Raw genomic sequence first — 23,333 nt, 5'->3', positions numbered from 1 at the left:
CTAGCCAAAGAGGCTTTTCTTCTGTCCTGAGTAAGTGACTTGCATCTTATTCATCTCACTGACTTTTTTGTAGTGAAGATTGTTTTTCCATTTAAACATAATCCTCCTTCACTGGAGGCAGAGTAGGGCTTCAAGGGCCATAGGACAGATAAAAACTGTGTGGGACAGTGACTCGCTGTCAGTTTGTTCCAAAGGCTTCACACCTTACTTAGACATACCATGATTATACAATTTACAGATAAGTCAGATAAGTCGATTCTCTGGAGTAGGCAAGCCATAAACACTCATAGAAGGTGCATGTTTACAATCAGTTTAAACCAATCCATGTCCATGCCACTGCTAAGAGGGTTCCTTGTCCTGGCCCCCCGTTCCCACAGCCTCCCTTATGTTCAGCACTAGCATTTGTGCAGCTGTGCAGCCATATGGGTCAGGGAGTTCTCCAGATGGCAATTCATCAGTTTGCAGTGGGACTTGTTTTAGTGTGGGGTTTCTCTCAGGCTGATCATCTGTCTGGTCGAGCTGACAGCCTGTCTGTATGGGCACGAGCAGAGAGGGACACCCTGCAAATGAGAAGGGAGGCCTTTCTCAACACAATGAATGCAGAGGGGTATAATAAGCCTGTTGATTCTTCTCACAACAGGGTTGGGGTTTTTTTTGTGGAGCTGTTGCCATATATCTTGGTATCTTTTGTAGTCAAATGGTAAATGTTGTGACTTTCAGCCCTAAATTGTGCCGTTTTAAGAATCTCTCCAAAGCCATACTCACACATTTCCTAGAGTGCTTCCAACTCACATTGTGCTCTCAGGTTGCTGGGAAATGTATGTGTGCAAAACAGAGCATGCAGTCAGATGCTCATTGCTCTGTCAGCCAAGAAACGATGTTGCTTCTTATAGGTTTACAAATATATAAGCAATATAAGAAAAAGTTAAAGACTAAAAAATAGGAAAACTAATTGTTCAGGTAGAATTATTGGAAATACCCTTATTTATCATCTTGCCAATGAATACATTTTTCTATGCATGTGTTAAATTTCTTCTGTGTCCTTCCTGGTGCAGACTGCCTGCCATATTGAGAGCTGTGGAGGACTAGTTTGATTTTAATCTGATTGTCTATTTTTTTATTCACTTGTCACCCTATTACAGTGTTTAATGGCATATATATTCATCTAATATATGACTTCCTCTGGGTTTTAATAAAAATTTTCAGCTCTTTATCACAGCCTTCCTGAAGTCTGAAATAGGGTTTCCAGCCACTTTCAATTTTGCTCATAAGCTGCTGCCATGAGTTGAGGTTCAGGCCATCTGTCATCAGCTTATGGTATCAAAAGCAGAGACCAACAAAAAATCATCAAGATTTGTGAGCTCACTACATATTTTACTGTCAACAGCTAATTATTGCTAATTATTGCACTCTATAGTACATATCTGCCTGGGTTGTTTCAGGGCAGATCTATATTTTTATCCCTTAATTGGGTACCTTACATACATAATAATTTTTATAGTGTTACGCTGGGAATAGTCATTCTGGAAAAACTACTGTATTTGTCAGGTGACCTGATAATGATGGCAATACAATGTATTGCATTAACTGAGCAGTTGTTATCACAGTAAATATCAGAGATCTGAGTGATCTGTGCAATGCTGTGTTACTTGCCTACCACTGTTTATTTTTTATATTGTTTCAATAGGTAGATTATTTTAGTAAACTCAAGTACTTGTGGGATAGAATGTTCTCCCAGGAATAGGAGGAATAATTTTGTTGCTTTTTTTTGACCTCCAGTTTGATTTTAAAGTATCTCATCTGTGTAAAGTATCATAGCTCCTGACACTTTACTATTCAAAAGACATTTCTGACAGATTAGGTGATCTTGTTTCTTTGGACTGTGGAAAGACTATTCATAGTCTATTCTCATAAGAAAAGTGCAAAAACATGGTAGAGGAGTTGATTTATGAGTAAATACTGGGAACTGCTGAAATGCACTATGCCAGCTTGAGGTTCTCTCACTTTTCTGCAGCGTTCCAGGCAGTCCACTGCTGTAGTTTGTGCAAGCCCATTAATTAGAAAAACCTACAAAGAAGATGTTGAATAATGTCCCCTTGCCCTTAGGTTTCCTTCGTGTTGAGATGCTGTGGCCGTCTGAAGAATTATTCCGGACTCTACGGTGTCTAAAATAGGCTTTTTTGACAGGTGCTAAGGAGAAATGGGATAAGGTTAATCCATGAGCATGTCGACTTGCTAGGGATTGCTCTCGCTGACATTGCTATTACTCTGGTGCTGCAAAGGAAGAATACTTTGCCCTCTCATTATTAATTGCAAGCTAGCTATCAATTTACTGTAATCCACACAAAAACTCCCAATAAAACATCTCCTCTTCTTGATCCAAATGCAGGAGTGATAGTCCAAAAGTGGAATTAGTGGGCAGTACAGTACCCGGCACTCTAGAGAAAGACTCCTCTGAAAGAAGCAATGACATCGGTAAGTTATAGTGCTTTCTACAGCTTGCCTAAGAAATTTATGGTGCAAGTTTCTGCTTTATAGTGACTTTTGTATGATTCAAGAGGCAGATTGAGGATTTGGCAATGAAAATGTGAGTGCTTTTATATCAAATTTTAACTGCAGGATTGAAGGATCATTTCTACTTTACTTAAAATAGTTTTGTTGGGGTTTTCTGTTTAAAAAAAAATTTAAAAGCAAATATGGAATAGTGAGCTATTTTGAATAGGAAGGCTCTTGTTATTTTTGTTTAAAAGTCTGAAACAAATAAGAAGGCCAACAATAATGAGGCATACTTGTTTAACTGATATAATAGTGCTGCCATGGTTTTAATACTGCAAAAGATTGTGGGTTTGGTGCTGTTAGTAATCTTTACACTTTCCAATACAAAGGAACAGAAACCCAGTTGGGGTCAATTTGACTAAATTTTACTGCACACACCAATTAAAAGCAGTCTGAATTTCTGCTGTAAACAACTTGTGTCCGTGGCCCATGAAGCGTTCAATCAGGAAGTCACCTGCAAGGAGCAACAAGAGGTTATTTTTCTGTCTTCTCCCAGCCTCCTCCTCCTCCTCAGCTGGCCAAGCAGGAGCTCTGCTGTGTGCTGGGGGTGCTCAGTGCGGGGTGCTGAGCCCCCGAGCGCGCTGTGCCCGCTCACAGCCCCGCAGCTGCTGCCGTCGCTCGGCGCCCGCAGCTGTGCCCACACAGCCCTGCCTGCACAGGCTGAGCCCGGTCCTCCTCTGTAAGCACTGCTGCCTTCCAGCAGGGCAGGAAATGTCATTTCGGTGTGGTGCCGTCTGCCCAGACTGCTTTATTAGTAAAGCAGTTCTGTACAATATCATCCTTGCGACAGCCAAACGCGTCTGTTCACGTTTGGGAGCAGAACTTTAGGTTATAAAGGAATTTTAATTGCAACGTAACAGCAAAACGCTAAATGCATTTCACATAGGTCTCTGGGCTTTCCAGCATGCATATATCTGCTTTTTGTAAAGCTCCTGCTGTTGCTGTGGTTCTTCTGGAGTAGCAGGTAGTATGTTTTTCCCAGGTGTTCATTCAGCTTAAACATGGAAAGCCAGAAGCTCGTGATAAGTTGCACGAACATCTTTATTGCAGAGATTATTAGAAAGGAATGATATGGAAATGCAGACAAATTTTACTATTTGGCGCTTCTTAACTAGGTTTACAAATCTGCTTCAGTGCACATAAGCCTCTGTTTACTTGAAAGTTATGAGTGCAGGTAGCACCTGTGTGTGACGGAGGTAAACTTTTTTATTCCTTCTTCTAGTTTCCTTGGAATCACTATCAGGAAAAAAGTTTAGAGTGTTTTGCATTACTTAGTTTTGTTGGTTATGGTTTTATTTTGTTTTGTTCTTAACATGCTAGGCAGGAAATCTTATTTATAGGAATTCTTGTTCATCTCCAGATCATGGAAAGGGAGATGAGGGTAGTGTAGGGAGGAATTTGGGTTGTTTTGGGGTTTTTTAAGGTGCAGAATAGGAGCCAACAAGAATCCATAAACCAAACCACAACATGTTGCAAAGGGTTTAGCTGATGTCCTCCTGTTACCACTTACACAGAGAACCTATTGAGCTCAAGGATAAAATAGTGTGAATACTTAAATAAGTATAACTTGATAGGGTCAAACCAGAATGGCATTTACAAGGGCAAATCATGTCGTTCTAGCCTGTTAGACAACTTGTTAAAAGAAAATAATAAATAAATTATGGTTTTGAATTGAAAGGGGATCCAGAGATCTGAACTGTTATAAATTTTCAGGCGGCTTTTGACAGCTTGTGTAAAATATTGTCAAATAAATAAAAGGCATTTTAAGAGAGGGCAGAGCAATAAATCAAGACTTAATAAGGAAAACCAATTCAGAATAGATTAATGTCTTTTCCTATGAGGAGAGGTTTGGAGTTCAGAGCAGTTTATGGTGCAATGTAATTGTAGAGATTTATGGTAAGTGTGTGATTTTGTTTAATTTATTTACAAAGAGAACAATGGGTTGGAGAAGTCTTGCAGCTACATAAGTTATTAAAAAAGATGATGGATGTGTGAATGGAGTTGTACAGTGTACTCCACAATAATGGTGGACCTGGCTGTGTGAGTCCAGATAATATTTAAGTGATATGTCTTTCTGGTTGTGCCCCTATGTCATGTGCTCTGTAGGAAGGACAACCTCAGCTTCTCTGAGGCTCATCCATCCTGTCAGAGTGGATTTGATTAAATCTACCATTTGGTGTCTTTTCATAAATCCAGATTTATACAAGTTGGAGTAGACCTGTGTGACAGACAAGGTGTGACTTAGCAGTAGCCTTTGAAAAAAATTGAAGTTAAATGGCCTTTGGGGCAGCTTGGATGCATGACCATGCTGGTTACTGGGCTCCTCTAGATTGTTCCATTAGTCCAGTGCCATTCCCTCAGGGAGAACAGGTAGGGAAAGCAACAGTCACTTGTAAGTCACCACACCCTCTTCCATGCTTATGCTAAGTACTGATGGTGAATTGTGCACTGAAAATGAACAGCACAGCACCTCCTGGCTACTTCCCACTAGAGATGTTTAGCTGGGTGATGGCTATCACTTTATTAGTCCTCTAGCCAGTCTAAAGCTCTTGTTCCTTTCTTACAGAGCAGAGAAATGGACAAAAAACAGTGGAGAGACAGTTTTGATTATTAAAGCAAACCAAACTAATGCTGGATGGAGAACAGATCTTTATTCTGTGAAGCCTTTTTAAGGATTTCTAAGCTGATTTCTTTTCTTTACAATGGTGAAATCAAAACCTCTTTGATGGAGGAGGAGAAGATACAGGGTTCTTCCCTATGCCATCTCTCAAAAAGCAAACTGGTGATCAGCAACAACAAAATCAGTAATGCCATCAAAAACTAAGCAGCAATATGCTGAGTTGAATTGGGAATCCAGATTCAAAAGCTGCATTTTGTCTAGGTCCCTTGGAAATGGCTTTTTCCTGTTTATTTTCTGAGTAATATTCTACCAGTGGATCAGTGTTCTCTAACCAGAAAACCCCACATAGTTAAAAACTTTTTCCCTCCACTTTACCAATTGGGAAAATCACAAATGCTTGAGCAAGATTGAGGTGATGTGTAATACTGATAATAATGTTCTGTGAGTTGCATATATTAAAAATTATTTTATGTAGATATTAGCTCATGACTTGGTTTCCTTAACATGTTCAGCAGAGCTGTAACTTCCTGTGTAAATTTGTTGATGAAAATTCAGTACTGATTACAATTTTCCAAACTGCACTGACAAGAGAAAATTCTGCCTAGCAGCATCACTGCTGATTGTAGATGTAATGGCAGCTCTTATTTCTGTTGTCCATGCATTTGCTTCTTTTCACAATCTTTACAAAAGCCATTGGAAAACTAGCCTTCAGAATATATTATTTAAGGGGAACCATTCCCCATTCCTCCTCACTTTTTGTTTTGTTTTCTTTTTCCCTGTTTTCAGTGATGCCTTTACTTTCCTTTCCACACATCTTGCATTCAACTTTTCCTATTTACATCTCTTTGCCATGGCTAACTATTCTTCATTTCATGAGGGTAAGGCTTTTTTGGTTTTTTCCATTTCTTTTCTATTCTGTCTTTGGTTTAGTTCACAATGCATAAGAAGCAAGTACAAAAAGAAGCATTTCGTAGAATGCCAAAGTTTTTTAATTAAAAGTTGAAAGTGAGCATACTGCAACAGAAAATCTTGCATCATAGTACTGAAATGAGAAATCATTATCATTTAATGCATCATAAGAAATTTTAGTCACAAAAGTGACATGTGCAGTTTACATGTGGTGTTTGTCAATGCTCTGGATTCATTAACCTGTTCTTGCAGACAGATTTTGTCATTACAAAGTGTAATGCATATATTTCATTGTGCAAAAGCATTTAGAGACATACTATTAGTGAATAGTAGTCTGAAAGAGGAAAAAAATCACAACAAATGTTGTGGAAGTGGAAGAATGTTCAGGGGCATTCAGTGGAAAATGTGTGGTCATGCACCCAGGGCTGTGGTTAAATCACAGTGGTTACTTACATCTGCTGGTACATCTCTACCAACAACTGGTCAGGACTGGCAGAGGCTATTTGAGCTTTTAAAATGCTTCTAAAGCAACATAAGCTATACTGACAATAAAATAAACCCTGTTCTACAGACTCTTGTTCCTACATAGAACTACATTGATTTCAACAGCTTCAATTCATGCCTTTTAGCATAACTTGACCTTTCTTTGGGTGACGTGTTTCTTCTTAATTTCATAAAGAATTTTGTATGTGAGGGCCAGTGTGATGACAGAAGCATCTAGCACATTTAATATCTTAGTGTATGTAGTGGATTTAGTGCTGGCCAAATGCCTGTGTACCTACCAAAACAGTGGATCAAACACTAATGCTTCCAAAAAATGATATTGAGTTACTTCTGCAAGTCAGGATAAATCCCAAGTCTTTTACCTGTACACACACACCCCCCCCGGAATCCTGAAACAAGTCTTGTCTATCCAAAGCAGAGTTGCTTTGGCATCATCTAATACTTAAAACCATATGGATTTAAACTAAGTGATTTAAGGAATAAGCCACAAAGAATTAAAAATAATGTATCTACTGTGGAAATGATCAGTTAATCCCCACAAGAAGCAGTTTCTTTGCTTTGCAGAAAGACTGAATTGCACAGAGCCAAGTGGACATATCTTTCCAATATTTTTCCTGGCTCTTTACACATTTTGCTTAGTATTTATGAAAGCAGTTAATAATCTTCACCAGTGCTAATGTAAGGCACATATGCCTTTCTTGATTCCTACTGAAACATCTAATGAATGTTAGATGAAATATCATAAGAGCTGCCCTGGAAGCTGGTCAGTGCAAGCCTGGTTTTCAGCATTTCCTCAGACTTTAATCTGCAAAGTCTTTGCTGGTGGATCATGGAGTACTGGCCAAAGCCATGTGATTTCCCATTCTTTTTTTTCTGTCTCTCCCTGCAAGACTGGCACTAGCTTGCCCGAAAGGGTAGTTAAAAATAGCCTCTTGAAAATATCTAATAAACAAACAAAAAAAAATCTTCAGTATATCATGTTTCCTTGGACTGTATTTGCAGTTGTTCTAGAGCTGTATTTGTCAGAAGAGGTGGTCGCTGTGCCTCTGACTGCAAGAAAAAGTGATCTAATAAGATTTGGCCCACACTAGGGAAAGAGATGGAGACTATTTCCAGTAGGAGGTTGTAGAATGGAGCAGGCTTGTCTTTAAATCACAGGCTGTTTTACTGTGAGATATTAGAATTATTTTGCCTGAAAACACAGAATAAAAGTTGGAAAATCAGAAAATACTGGTTAATATAAGGGTTGGAGGACAAAATGTGACTCATATAATGAAGATCAAAATCTGCCTAAACCTTTTTCTATGCTGCTATTCATGCTCATTGTAATAGGGCAAAGCAAAGGAACAGAATTGCCTGACTGGTTTAAGCTGTACTATTTACATCAGTGACTCAAAATCCCCCATAAACATAGTTCTGGACTGTAAATATTGTAATCAGGAATATGGTAATGGTTCTTTATATAAATTAAGTAGGACTCTTGCCCTGAGGGGTCCAGAAAGAAGCAGTAAACTAGAAATTTAAATTGGTCACCATGTGTATCAAGTTGAGGTGCCTGAAAACAGCATATCCATTTCTTCTAGCTCCTCAGTTTTCTTGACCTTTCAGTTCTTTCTTGGCATGTTCCAAATTGTTAAAAATAAAATCCTTATGAGGGCACTAGCAAGTGGTTAGCAAGGCTCATTATGGCAGCTTTCTACATTCAGCTATTAAAGCAATAAAAGTCAGGATTGAAAGGGGAGAAGATAATTGGGTGCTTTAGGAAAGGCTGTCCTAAGGTCCCAGCTGTCCAGTGACTGTCCTGGGAAGCCAGGTGAGCTACTCTGTTTCACTCCAGGGCACAGAACCTTGGGCAGGCCTCCCTGGCACATCACTCTTGCACTCCTGAACAAAGGGACCTTGCAGCCAGGGAGCTCTCCTCCTTAAACTGCATTACCCAAACCTTAAAAACAGCCTGGGATTCATTATGGGTGAGATTTGCTGCCTGATCCCTGCCTGGGAGTAAGGCTGTATTCCTCAAAGGGTATGATGCTGTTCAGCATGGAGGGAGTAGCAGAATCTGGGTGCTTGAAGTAGTTAAAATAACTGTAGTCTTCTGAAAATTCCCACTAACATTCAGATTATTGAGTTCTTTTTTGATTTCTACCATATATTGAATGGACACTAATGCAGAAGATTTTGTCTGCAGTGTGTGTCTCATTTGACAGCTTTAAGGATTATTGCATTTACAGACAGTACATATACTATTTCACATGCCTGTTGTCAACCTGTTAAATGTATTGAAGATGATTATGAAATGAAATCCACCTCTGGCTTTTATGACATAATCTTCTTCAAATGAAATGAATGTCAACTTCGCCTCATTTCCTTCAGCCCTGCTGTATTTCTGTTCTATGAAACCTCACCATTAGCATTCTGAAAGTGTTGATTCTCTTATATATTACGTCCCATTTCAGTTTTTTCAAGGTGAAATCTCTCTACTAATTAAAAAAAAATTCTGTTATCATTATGTATAAATGACTTTTCCCAAATATTAGACTATCTAAATGGAAGATAAAGCCTAGCCACATTTTATGCCAGAATAGTAAATGCAGGGGATAAAAGGGGTAAGGAAGGAAGCATAACCACCAAATTTTTTATTTCTGGGGTGTTTTGGGGGGCAGGGACTGAAGGTTGTTTTCTAGGAAGGTACAAGTCTAACAAGTTTATAACTTTTTCTCTAAATAATTGCTTTCCTGGATCTGGGCATGTTTTTAAAAATACCATCATCATCCTTTAAATAACCATGTTTCCAAATGAACATAGCAATGGGGAGAAATACTCTATTCTTAAGTGGCTTGGAAGGATACCAGGGAATAATTCTTGCACAGCTAGTATTTTTTCATATTCATGAAATATGGTTGCTCAGTAAGCTAGACTGTATGTACTACACTGATATATTAAATTTATTCTGATGCCTTTCTTCCCATCTCATGAATTACTTCATGTATTACCAGCTTGATCAGTGAGACAGTAATAATGACTAATGAACATCTGTTTAGTTGTAGAACAAATATCAACTATTTTTTAATTAAAGAGTTAATTAGTTAGTTGGTTGATGGGTGCCATCTCTATGTTCTATGTGTTTAATAGAATCTTCCTCACTGTTTATTATAACCAGATGTAGAAAAAGCTGGACTAGTGTGGAGTCCAGGTCTGCTGGATGCTGATGTTGCTGTACTGGCCATTAATTAATGTGGCTGTGAATACAGTAGACTGGACTTTTTCTTTAATGACATTCCATTTGGCCCCTGTCAGGATGGCTGTACATTTTGCTTAGTATGTAAATTTAAGCTCCAAATATCTAAAAGCTGCAGAAATACAAACTAAAATCAAATCTCTGCATTTAATGACCTCAGTGAGTTTAATATGGTCAGAACCATGTAGCCTTGCTTTCCATCAGCAAAAAAAAATCAAATAACCAGCACGAGTGAGTTACTGAATCCACAGCATATATGACAGCATGGCAGAAGTTTGTGAGTGGCTCTGTTGCTCATTCTGCTAGTGACCAGTTCACTGGATGGGAATTTTCTTGAATGAATATCTCCACAGGTGATGATTGTGGGAGGTGGTGGTAGCTGCAGAATGGATTTGGGAGGAAGAACAACATCTAAATAAGGAGAACAAAAGGAGAGAAAATGGCATATAAGAGTGCTGGAAGTGGATCTTCTGTTTTATTGTTGTACCAAGTGTTGTCCATTACTCTTTGATAGAATTTAATTTAGAGTATCAACTGAATGGCTGTGATTTCACTAGTTTAACAGCAGATACTACCTGTGCAGCCTTTATGGCCTCTGTTCTACTATCTTTAAAATTCAGTGCAGGTATAGGCTGCTTTAGTTTATTTTTCTAGCTATCAAAAATGCATTCAGAAGTGGAAAATTGTAGGATTCCTAATATTCCTTCATAATAGAAGCTTTGACCCTTGTTCATCTTTCATGGTATTTATGGAATGCATGGAGTAAATTATGTCTGCAAATTCTTATGGGTCTCCAGGATGCAAATTCATACACTTTCTGTTTATCAATACATTTTACAACTTATACTTCAGTATTTTATTGTTCTGATCAAATATAGAACTCTAAGTATTTACTAGTTTATTAAACCAAAGAAACATATTGAATTAATTGACTTCACTATTTTTTCATTGATTGTTTTCCATATGAGTGTAGATAGCTTTTTTAAGAGCAGAGAAAGGGACAGTGGCACTCACAGAATCATAGAATCTTTGAAGTTGGAAAAGACCTCTAAGATCATTGAGTCCACCCAGCAGTGCCAAGTCCTACTACTACTACTAAACCATCTCTCTAAGCACCACATTAACCTTTTTTGAATACCTTGAGGAGCAGTGACTCTACCAGAGCAACCTGTTCCAATGCTTGACCACACTTTCAATTGAGAATTTTGTTTTAGTATCCAATCTAAACCTCCCCTAACTAAACGTTAAGGCTCAACTTGAGGCTGTCTCCTCCTCTCCTGTCATGTGCTATAAGAGACTGAATCCCACTTCATTCAACCTCTTTCCATACTCCTGTGTAGACAACAGAAATGGAAAATGGAGAGAGGGAAGTCACACACTGCAGCTTTCCTAGGCAGCAAAATAACTTCAGCCGATTTCCTGCCCTGCCAAAGCAGAAGTCTGCTCTTCCCCTCAGTTTCAGCAGCTTGAATCAGTCCTGTGGAACTGGTACTGATTCTTCCTTCAGTGCAAGTATTTGCATGGCTTGGCACAAGCCATTGAAAAACGAGCTGGATTAAGGATTGCTCAGCCAAAAAAAAAAAAAAAAAGTAAAAGCAGAAAAGTGGGAGAGAGTGCCTGTGGCAAATGTAAGGATTGCTTCAGCCTCCATTTCTGCTCATGTGCATGAGTATCACCCATTTAGAGGGAAGTCTATATTTTTGATGGTATTACATTTTTGCTGTGCAATTTAGCAAAGTCACTCAGTTGTGAAAATTAAAATTAGACAATATGTTAATATATTAATTACTGATTTGCTTTGTGACTTAAGTCATTTAGCTATTTTGTAAGCCAGCTTCAAAGTGGATCTTAATGCAAACCAGCTCTTACACTTGCTTGCTTTTTATTTTCCAGAAAGTAAATCTTTCCTTCTGTTTCTCCTCTCCTGAAACCCTGAAGTTCTGTAGGACTCCAGATAGGTTTTGTGCAATCTGCTAAAATTAGCTCCTTTTAACTTTCAAAGCACTGTGGCCTCACCCAACGTGTTGGGTACAATTGAGGCTTCAGATTGCCAAATTCCCACTGGCAGACTGGGTGGGTGACCTACCTTTGCACAGAGGCTGCAACAGCCAATAAAAAGAGCAATGACAAAAATACACGGTAGAGGACAGTGGGGTCACTGGTTATATATAGGAAGAGTCACTCCAAAAATAGAGTAGTATTTGGAGGTGAATAACCTTAGGCTATTTCAGGGCTCTCTTTTTATTGAAAGAGCTCTCTTTTTTTCTTCCTTTTTTTTTTATCTCTTGGAGATGGAAGGACATTGCCGAACAAGGAATCTCCTATCCCATCTACTTTCTAGCTGAAAAATCATGAATACTTGAAATCAGTTTAAATGTCCTTCAATGCATATAGTTTATTGCACAGGCCCATTAATTAATTTGTTTTTCCTCTGTGTAATTTTGTGTGATGGTTGGTTGTAATATGGCAACAAAACTGGATCTTCAGAGATTCATTGCTCTGCAATAGCTTGGAAAATTAAGTGCCTAGTATATAGAACTATTAACTTAAAAGCTATTTCTTCTTATATGTGTGCAATGAAAAAATAGTCTCTGAATAATGAATATCATTCCTGTGTTTGATTGATATTTGAAAATAATTTTGAAGAACTATGATTTATCTTGTCTAAAGTACCTCTTGTGTGTTTTCTGACTCCTTCCTGCTCAACATATGCTGTAGGGCATTTTGAAATGAAGGTGAGTGAAACTGATACAACCCATAAAAATAGATGAATGGTATTAAGCCATTTGATTTATCCATGTAATCATGAGCTGTGGTATTCCTTGAGCCTCCACGTCGCTCTTTCACGTAAACATGTTACCCTGTGGCTGGATTCAGTAAACACTTTCCCAGAGCTTTTCACTGGCCATGGACATGGCTGGTACAGCATTCAAGCAGACCTGCTTTCCCTGGATTCTGTACAGCTTCAGGAACCTCTTGGAGCTCTTATTTACCATAGACTCTGGACTATCTCTGGAGGGAGACAGCTCTGACCTGCAGTTCCTGAAACCATGGTGCCTCCAGCTGCAGGTGTCCTGCAGGGAACCTGCAGATCACTTCCAGCTTGATCCTTCTCATTCTGCACTCCCCTGAGCAATTACTGCAATGCAGAGCTGGCAGTACAGTTCTAAGACAATGTGTGCACAGTCTTATGTCTCCAGTTATTCAGGAAAAAAAATTACTAACCCCTTCAGTAGCCAGATGGAAATTTTGAAACTGTTTATTCCATGCCATAGAACCCATGATGTCATTTAGCATTCACTATGCTGAAAACAAAGCCAAAGGCTCCTCTACACATTCCCCCTCTGCTTTATTGTGTTTCAGATGGAAGGGTAATTGTTCTTGGCAAGGGTTACTGGATTACAGCTGCCTTTGACTTCCAGGTTTTTTTAGTGCCATCGTGGTGGCTAAATATGTGCAGAACACTGTGACACATTGGGGAAAATGGGATTTCATTTCTTTGAAATTAGAAAAAAATGTGATTCTTTCCCTTTGAAGACAATTGCCAGAAAACCAAATCAATTCTATTTTATTTTTAAGACTTGGAAGGTTTTGATTCTGTAATACCAATTGCTGAGAAGCTTAATCATCCAACTACAACCAGACCAAAAGCTACTGGCAGGCGACCACCCTCCCAGTCTCTAACATCTGTAAGTTAATTTTCCTTTTCTTTAAAAACTATTTTTTAAAATATTTTTTTCTGAATTTCCCCCCTCCTACTTGTGTTTCTTGGTGTTTTTACTATTACCCAGCCATTCCTTCACACGTACAATGAGGCAGAGAGATGCAGATGAGGAAAATTACTGTCAAAAGGCTGCCAGTGTTTTGAATACTGATGTTTAAAACATTCCCTTCCTTCTAAGGTTTATACCCCTTTATTTGGGTGCTGCCAAGTGTTCCTTGCCAGCCATGACTGAGCCCAGAAAAATCCCCTATAAAAATCTTTGGAACAGACTAATTTGTGTGAAGTATTGAGGATTTTGATAAGGTTTCCCAAAATAAGCATTTCTCTTGGTTTCTTGAGGACATTTACCAGCTTTTGAGGACAAATAGACCATTCAGTCTTCAACAGCCCTCTTTGAGCTATCCTGTGTTTCTTCTCATTAAGGTCACAGTTATAAATGCAAGGGGGATTTAAATTTCACTCTCTATCTTTAAACAAGTTGGTCTCATAAACAGTACTTTGGAAACCACTGCTTAGTTTTTCAATGTCTTCTTCTTTGGGGTTTGGGGTTTGTTTGTTTCCATGCTTTTTGTGTTCTGGAACATCAGAATGAGAGCAACTACTGATGGTTTCCTGGGTCCATGTTGCTGAAGAAAATCAAAGTGGAAGGAACCAAAAAGGATTATTGCAAAACTAATAGAACTGAAAAAAAAGAATGCTTTCAAAATTGACTGCTGTCATAAGTGTAGAAATATAAGAGAGCAGTACAGAGGTTTTCCTTCCCCTGTCACATCGATGAGGAAAGGATCAAGGGGTGGAAAGAACCTTTTCTTTCCACGCCTTCCCCAAGAGGCCATGCCCAGGGCAGCCCTGCAGTGCCAGCACCCTGCAGGGGCAATGGCTGGGGCTCTGGAGAGCAGCAGGGTGAGCCCTGCTCTGGGCAGAGCCCCCCCGTGACAGAGCTGGGATCCCACTGCACGGCACTCAGCGTCCTGCCTGGGACTGCAGGCGGCTTCCTCTTGGGATGCCATGCAGTGCAAAGCTGTAAATTAATGTTGAATGCAACTCTTGAGCATATCTTATTTCTTGAATGCTTTGAAAGCAGTCTAACTTTGAAAATAAGTTGCAAAAAAGGGGGAGTAGGGGGACAAAGAGTCCTGATTTTAAGTATTGTTACTTTGAAAGTGATAGCTAAAAAAGTTCTTATACAATGAAAATATCTGTGCTTTTCTTTTTCTTCTTCTTTTGTGGTGCATGTTTGTCTACACAGTCATCCCTTTCAAGCCCTGATTTCTTTGACTCACCAAGTCCTGAAGATGAGAAGGAAGAACATGTTTCCATTACTCACAAAACTCTTGAAGTGTCAAGGAAGTCAAGAACTGTTACAATATCACAAGTAAGTTAATTGGAATGCCTCTGCTTAACCTTATCACATGCATCTTCTTTTTTTAAAGCAGTACTGAAATATTTAAAATTTAATTCAACAGTCACCTGGTAACTGCCCACTTAAAGAAGTTTAAAATTATAAAGTTTACTAAAGATTGTTCTGTGCTTGAAAGGCAAGTCGAAAGTGAATTGCACAGTTAAAATTTCTTAAATAACCGTACAGTGAAAAAAGTCCTTCTTGTGTAAATGCATTTCACAGAATCAGAGAGGCTGGGGAATAAATTTTAGAAACAAAGACCCTGTGTTTTTGCAACTTCAAATTGAGTTTACATTAGAAGAGTCTGTGAGTAAATACTGTTCTTTGACACACTGTAATAGTATGTGAATTTAAATTTGCAAATATAATCAAATTATTGATTTTATTTGTGCTATTTATTTAGCACTTTTTATACTGGTATAATTGTACTCACTTTATAGGCTTGTGCCATTCTTACTGTATATTGGTAGACTACTACAGCAGAATCAAATATTACAAAAGGAGAGTGTAGGTCAGGCTTTAAAGGTTGGAACTATTTCTTAGTACATAAGGGTACCTTTAATAATAAAAATACTACTTTCTAATAGATATTATATATATATATATATAAAATAGTTTAACTTTTAACAGTAACATTTAACTTTTAACATTTTTTATAGTTTCACATTTGAAAGATGATGTTATGCACTTCTGTGATCAGGTTATAAGGACAATGTTTTGCTATGTAGCTCCCTCTTCTGGGAGCACTTGCACTAAGGAGCACTGCTGGGCCAACATTTCCTACTTATATGACAAAACTGTAGTTGTTGTTCCTGTAAAATGAGATGGCTGCTATTAGAAAGCAGCTGCTTGAGGCTTTAATGCTGATAGCCAGTTAAGCTCCAGATTAAGATGCTCAGATCAATGTCTCCTGTTGTGCCTTGCTTGCCTGCTCCAGATTTGAACTTAGCCTGAAATCTCTTTTCAGCCCGAAGGAAACTTGAATCTACTGATATATAAGGTCATTATCCATGAAAGATCTGTTTATAGGTACACATTACTCACACCCTGCTCTGCTCTGGTGAGATCTCTCCTGGAGTGATACATCCAGCTCTGGGGTCTCCAGCACAGGAAGGACAGGGACCTGCTGGAGCAATTCCAGAGGAGGCCACTGAGATGATCAGAAAGCTGGAGCACGTCTCCTATGAGAAAGGCTGAGAAAATTGGGTTTGTTCTCAGAGACCTCCCTGAGAACCTCAGGTTCTCCCACAAACCTTCAAGGGAAGGTTTTGAGGTGGCCTAATTGTGGCTTTCCAGTACCTGAAGTGAGCTGACAAGAAAGATGGAGAGGGACTATTTACAAGAGCATGGAGTGATAGGAGAGGATGATGGAATGGTTTCAAGATTAGATATTAAGAAAAAAATTCTTAACTGTGAGGGTGGCAAGGCACTGGAATGGCTGCCAAAACAGAGAACTTGTGTATGCCCTGTCCCTGGAAATATTTAAGACCAGTCTGGATGGGACATGGAGCAGCCTAGTCTAGTGAAAGGTGCCCTTTCCCATGGCAGGGAGATTGGAACTAGGTGACCTTTAAGGTCTCTTCTAACCTAGATACAAAAACTAATTGATATAATGTTAGAAGACTATTATTCAGGTCATTGAGTTAAATTTTCAAGGCACTACAATGATTCAGCTTTCTTGTGATTATAATGCCATTTTTATTTATATTTATGGTCAGACTTGTTTCTGTGCAGAGCACTTCTTCAGTTCAGTGTTTTCCCAGATCAGGTTCTATGCTCAATCATAGTTGTATAGCAAGGAAGAATGATTTTTGCAGAGCTTTGTGGATCCTGCTCTTCTCTCCCTATCATAAGTTTTCCTGATTTTAATCTCATCACTAACTTTTTTCTCAGTTACTTGGTTCAGCTAATGCCACCCTGCCAGTCTCCAAGTCCTCACTTACAGTGTCTCCTTCCATTTCCATACCATTTATTCTCAGCATTTTGCCCTATTTGCCATTCAACTTCAATATCTCTTTTCCAAAGAGAGTTGGAAGGTTGCCTAGTGCTTTTTCTTACTCTTGTCCAAATCAGATTTTCAAACATGCCTAGTAGCTGTCATGTAATGCACACATAGCACTGCCAAATAACAGTGCAAAGATTCCCCTCGCCATTGTGGTAACTTGTACTTGTGCACTGTTCTCTGTATGCAGTGAGGTAGATGGTTGGTAAACTTCTGATCTTCTCTTTGTCTAATAAGTATAAATTATTGCAATTATAAATTATAAGTATAAATTTTCTAATAAGTATAAAATGCTATATTATATACATATATCACATTATGTAGCACATATGAGTAGAGGCTTTTCTAATAAGTAGAGCACTGGATCACAGTTAAGAACCATGGAATCCTTTTTTAGCTAACCACAGGATTAGGGGTTATAGGTTAATGGTGTGTTTTTCTGTCAAGTTCCTGGAGGAATAAAGAGCTGTTGGTAGTTATGGGGATTTGTGGAAGCTTTGATTAACAGAGGACAGTACACTATATTTATTTATTATTAATATATTATCATTTTGAAGCCATGGGATTTTCTTTTCTATATATATCATACCAACAAGCGAGTCTAATTAATACATTTTTTAATTTTTGAAAAAACTTGGAAGATTCCTTCAATAGATGGTGAGAAATTATAAATTTAATTTACAAAAAAGTACAACTTGGATTCTTGTCCGTGTAGTTTCATGCTCTGCAGGAGACATCCGTGGATGTAGATATGTTCTCACAAACATCTGAGAGAAACTGAGCATCTGTCCTTGGTTTAATTCACTGCTAGGTCTGAGATCCTAGAAATGCTGTTGCTGAACTTATGCATCACAACTAGACCCCCTCTGATGTACACATACAAAGATGATGACTAATTGCTATATTTATCATACTATTGCCAAGACTGTCCATGTTTGACTGTTGGAATTTCAGCATTACTGATGAGCGGCTAAATACTTAGTGTTGGCTATAGGTTTGATTTTCATAAAGCTTTCTGCAGACATTAAATGTTATTCTTTTTGTTGCAGGTGTCTGATAACAAAACGTCCTTGCCTCCAAAGCCAGGAGGTCTGGCTAGTGGCAGTAATGTACAACCATCACTGTCCCCTTCACCGTCACATGGATTTCACTCAATTGCTATGGGAACAACAGGCCACAGGTCAAATTCCCCATCCCTGTTTGGTACTGAAGGAAAGCCAAAGACTGAGCACTTGAGCCAAGGTCAGACTGCCCTGGAAGAGCTGAGAACACAAATTAGGGAGCTAAGAACCATCATTGAAACAATGAAAGACCAGCAAAAGTAAGTACTGCAAGTCACAGCTGTAGGTGGAATGGATCCATCCGTGCATAGTGGTGGCAGCTTCTGACTGAGCTTGCCTTCATGGATGTTACTCTGCACAGCTGGCCTATGTGTTTGTGAGTGATTTTCATGTGACAGAACATATTCAGGGGTGAGCACCTCCGCAAAAAAGACCTGCACACTCCACCAGCTTTTTTTCCTATGTTATGACACAAGGAGATGTTTACGGGGTGTTAAAAAAGTTAAGTTGCAATCTATAAGCAGTAAATGTTATTTTATTTGTCAGTCACTATCTAGGAACTCATGTGCATTGATCATAATAAAAAGGATGCATTTGTTATAGTTGTAGTTCAAGTTGCTTCAAGCTCCTGAAGTTATTAAATTAATTTGTTATTTGCCTGTTAGCACATTTTCCCAGGAAGCTCATACTACAGAAGCAGTAATTGAATTGTGACTAGGTCATCTGAAGGGCTTTGTGTTTATGGCCCTGAATCTTACTATTTTAGTTTGGGGCATCTTTGTTTTCTTTAAATTGCTCATTTCTTAGGAAAAACTGGGGCTGGCATGTAACTTTTGATGTTCCTGAGAATATTGAATGCTTTGGAAGCTAAACCTTCGCTTACATTGTCAGCTGTGTGTAGCCCAGGCAGGAAAAGGAAAAGGGCAAGCAGCGTGCAGAGCCTGTGGCGGAACAGAGGTGTGCGGAGTTTGGGAGAAGATGCGGGAGGGCATGGTTCAAGCTGGAGGTAGCCAGCAAGCCCCACGGCCTCGCCTCTTAGGCTGACCCTGCTCCTCCTGGCCCTTCTTGCAAGGGCAGCTTCCACCTACTGGTTTCTGTCCTAAGGTGAGATCGCTCAGGGGGAACATGAGAACGTGTCTGCTCCTGATAGCTATGTTCCCTCTCCCCACAAAGAGGAATGACAGCAAATCCGTATTTGGGATCGTTAAGTCTTTAAATGGAGTTGAAGGTTCCATTGCATTGCTGGCATAAATGACTTTTAAGTGGTTTAAGTATGTGATAGGATGGGCAGGATTTGTGTTACCAGCTCCTATAACAACAGTCAATACGTCTACATTTTGTATGGAAAAAGACGACTGGGTGCTGATACAGTGTGATACAGCTAGGCCAGAGCAAAGGCTGTGGATGCAGGGTTGTTAGGAGGCATCAGTCATTAGCCATGTGGGATGGGGCGGGGTGCTGTCCCATAGTGAGTTCTACTTCTCTCTACTAGAGCCTAGAGTATACAAGAGTATGCTGACTTCAATTAGATGTCCAGAGGAAAAAAAAATAACTAGTGAAGTAATTTATGGGGTAAATATTTCTCCAAGAGATAATCTTTTGTATTTTACTAGTGTGGTAGTTTCCATCCCAAGCTTCTTTTGCATTCTTTTAACAGAAAAGAGATTAAACAGTTGCTCTCTGAATTGGATGAAGAGAAGAAGATCCGTCTACGATTGCAGGTACTTAAATTATTTTTAATGTTGGGGATGTGTTGGCAGGTTTGATTCAGGCTGACATGGGACATCATAAAGCTCTGCTAAGATACTTAGATTCCAGTGAATCAAAAACTACCAATATTTCTGAAAGGGATATACCTCTTCCCTTCATAGCATTGCAAGTTTGTGTCATATATATTGCAATATTGGGGTTTTACTGAAAAGCCTGATAATCATCCAAAAATTTATCAGCTCAAGTAGACAAATTTTTAAAAATTAAACAATACAAGATTCAAACTATGATTTTTTAAATCTCAGTTTTAATTGTTTGATTTTGTCACAAATGCAAGCATGCCTTTGTAAGTTACTTACTTTCTGCCAAAGCTTTATATGTTGTAGTAGGCTTGTCTCAGTGTTAATATGCTTAGAATATTATTTCATATAGCAAGATTTTAATGTCTGCTAATTTAGTAAATTGTCTCTACTAAAGCACCCTGAGCCATATATAAGAAGGGACTCTGATTAAGAGCCCCATTACTGCTACCATAGTTTTTACAGTACCTTAGCTCTAGATGTTGTTGTGCTGGTTTAGTCATTTGCCAGAGTATCCTCCTGCCCTGCTTGTGGGATTTGTGGAGCTTGGCCTTTGCTGAAATCATTACCAGAGCTGCTTTGATGTGGAATGACATTGAAACTGCTTTTTGGAGATTCTGGAGAGTGATTTAAACAATGTCAATAACAACGTGCGTTAACTTGGTCAGGCAGATACACTAAAGGGTCATTATAGGCCCCTTCCAACCAAAATTATTCTATTCTAATCTACTCTGTCCTCTTCTATCCATGTATTTGGTAAGTATATTTTATATTTTTATGGTATAGGGCAACTGTACTTCGAACTAGGGATAGAAAGTCAAATTGTGATTTCACTGGACTTTTCCCTCTGTAAAGCATTTGGGAACGTGGCAAAGGGTGGCAGAACTGGGGATCCTCAATGTCTGTGCTCCAGGGCTGCCTAAAGGACTTTATGTGTCCAACCACATAGCAACATGGCTTCTAATAATACACAGTTCTTGTTCAGCTAAAACTGTAATTTATTCAGATAAAACTCAGTGAACATTTTTAGTAGCCATTGTTGATGTAGTCTAACAGGCCAGGCTATTCAGAGTTATAGAGATAACTTTACATCTCTGTGCTGAAACCTGCACTGATGGGTTTAAAATCATGATCTTACAGCTGAATGCTTTTACTCCAGTTCAAATGTTGCTTTTAGTGGTAAATGTTCAGATGATAGCCAAGATGGCATTATTAGCTTTACATGAAGATGGGAGCTAACATAAAAAAGTAGCATTAGGTTCAGAGTGCTCTGATAGACATGAAGTAGCACAGCTCTTGGTCCACATATTAAAGACTGCCTTGCTGATGGTGCAGTTGAATACAGGTTGAAACAGGCGGGTTTGAATAAATCTAGGACCCTCTCTTAGGGTTTTTAGTGTCTGTCAGAGGGACCAAGTATACAATGGAGGCTGCTGGTGGTTTCAGCCACATCCTTTTAAGCATGGCTGTACATCCTCAGAGCCTTTAAGGTGCCTGTGCACAGGATTGATGCTTGTAGAAGGCAACCACCATTCCTACAGCAAGAACCTTCCCTGCAAGAGAGAGACAATGGGTCTGTCTCTCAGCTCCCTGTGCTTGTTGCCAGCAGTGCAGTTTATTGGGCTGGCTGGCAGTGCAGCTGCTGGTGCATGGACACGGTGCTCATTCTGCAGCAATGCCAGGCAGTGAGCTGTGTGGCTTGTAAAAGTTGTAATTTAAAGAGATTGAAAGGTCTTACAGTACATTCAATGACTATACTTGTCATAGTCTGAGGGAAGAAGCTGTGCATGGTCATCTTAAACAGTTGAGAAGCACCTCAATTTCTGAAATCTGTGGAAATAAGAGGGGTATAAAACCTGTAGCTGACACCTTTGGACAAGGGGGAAAGTGCTTTTTGAGTGGCACCAACTGTGTCTCAGTTTGCTAAAGCGTCTAATTTAATCAAATACTTTTTCTTCTGTTTGTTTTTAGATGGAAGTTAATGACATAAAGAAAGCTCTTCAATCAAAGTGAATACTTGATAGGTGGAATGTTGCATTATTCTTCATGACTAAGACTCGAATTTATGCCCCAGCCAAAATAACTTTGTGCCAAATGATTTAGGAATTGCCTCAACATCCCTTTATTGGAAGGATTAGCACAACAGTTTTTTGATAGCACAACAAAAATACCAACGAGAACAAAATTTCTACCCAAAGCCGTGTTGTGCGGCGCTAGTTGTGACTGATATTGATCTTCTTGTGCTAAAGGCTCTCTACTTCAAGATCCTAGGTGAAATGAAAACTCAGGCAGTTTAGTCCATAGTGGTACTATTTTGATGATATTTTTCCATAAATAAAATGTATTTCAGATTATCTGTTTACAAGCTTTATGATTTTGACTTTTGGTTTTTAATTGTCTTTTGTCACAGATTTTAAAATGTTTGTACTTCATATAGCCAGGAATGAATGTTAATGTTGGGGCTGGAGGGATTCTTTTTGCTTTGAGATTGAACAGCCTACTTTTCATTACGGTTTTAAGTTCTGTTAAATATGCAATTTTATGTCCCCGAACCCCCTACAACTTACACTTACATTGTGTACAGTAATGTATTTACAAGAAGGAAACAAACCAACAGAAGTCTGGTCTTTGCAATGATTTGTGCCTTTCTTTGCCACACACTGATGGAGCTGGTGGAGGCCAGGTCTCCCTATGTAGCTACCACGATGACTCCTGTCCCCGGTGCCTGGCAGAGGTCACCTCCCAGGTCACCTCCCAGGTCACCTCCCAGGGCTCAGCTGCTCAGCCAGGAGAGCACGTTTGTGCCAGGTGACAGGACAAAAGGGCACAGCTGAGAGCAGCTTTGTCCTGAGCAGCTGTGGCTCTTTAGCTTTCCTGGTTTGGATAGGCCTCTCCCTCAACCTGAATGTTCATCTCCGCTTGATTTTCATTAGATGATTTAAACACCCACCTCTGTCCCCAATTTTGCACAGAGTGAACAGAATATGCATTATTAAAGCAAAAATAAATAAAAGTAATCTATAAAACATGAATAAAAAGTTGTATTATTTCATGCACAAGGTTCTCTGTCGTGTGACAGTGTTTCATTTGCTGTTGTTGTGGCATTGTTTGCTATACAATATTGCACCCTTACAGTCTGATACACTTCATAGTCCTACTTTTGCAACAGGACTTTCTTCTCAACATCTTATTGAACCTGATGCTTTCTTCAGTTTCTCTGTTTGCTTTCATTCTTTCAAAACTTCACATTTTTCTGGTTGTAGTTTCCTGTGTTCTTAACTAATACAGAGTATCTCATATCTTGTCAGCAATCTCTGATAAGTTTATAAAGTGCTTAAATAACAGATATTTTTGCATAGCATGGAATGAGTGAGTAAGTGATGTTGGTGATACTTCCAAGTAACAAAACCCCGCACACAAAGGATCTGCTTATCGTCCCATCAGATGCTAGAGCTGGCTCCAGCAGCACAAGTGTATCAACATGACCCACCCTGCCTGCCAGGAGCTGAGTGAGATGTAGGATACAG

General features: G+C 39.1%; 1 protein-coding gene across 2 annotated transcripts in view; it reads left to right on the top strand.

The window, feature by feature from the left end:
- SH3KBP1 (SH3 domain containing kinase binding protein 1) overlaps positions 1-22,844 on the top strand; it is a 209,947-nt gene extending 187,103 nt beyond the window's left edge. For both annotated transcript variants that reach the window (XM_063392917.1, XM_063392916.1), the window contains exons 13-18: positions 2,390-2,475; positions 13,407-13,516; positions 14,801-14,926; positions 18,005-18,276; positions 19,674-19,737; positions 21,778-22,844. In XM_063392917.1, the coding sequence (XP_063248987.1) occupies positions 2,390-2,475; positions 13,407-13,516; positions 14,801-14,926; positions 18,005-18,276; positions 19,674-19,737; positions 21,778-21,819 (700 nt within the window). In that variant the 3' untranslated portion in view covers positions 21,820-22,844. The remainder of the gene's footprint in view (positions 1-2,389; positions 2,476-13,406; positions 13,517-14,800; positions 14,927-18,004; positions 18,277-19,673; positions 19,738-21,777) is intronic.
- Positions 22,845-23,333: the final 489 nt, after the last annotated feature.

The sequence above is a fragment of the Prinia subflava genome, chromosome 3 (genome assembly GCF_021018805.1).
Source record: "Prinia subflava isolate CZ2003 ecotype Zambia chromosome 3, Cam_Psub_1.2, whole genome shotgun sequence".
In the NCBI taxonomy this organism is placed as follows: Eukaryota; Metazoa; Chordata; class Aves; order Passeriformes; family Cisticolidae; genus Prinia; species Prinia subflava.
This window is presented reverse-complemented; position numbering and strand designations above follow the sequence as displayed.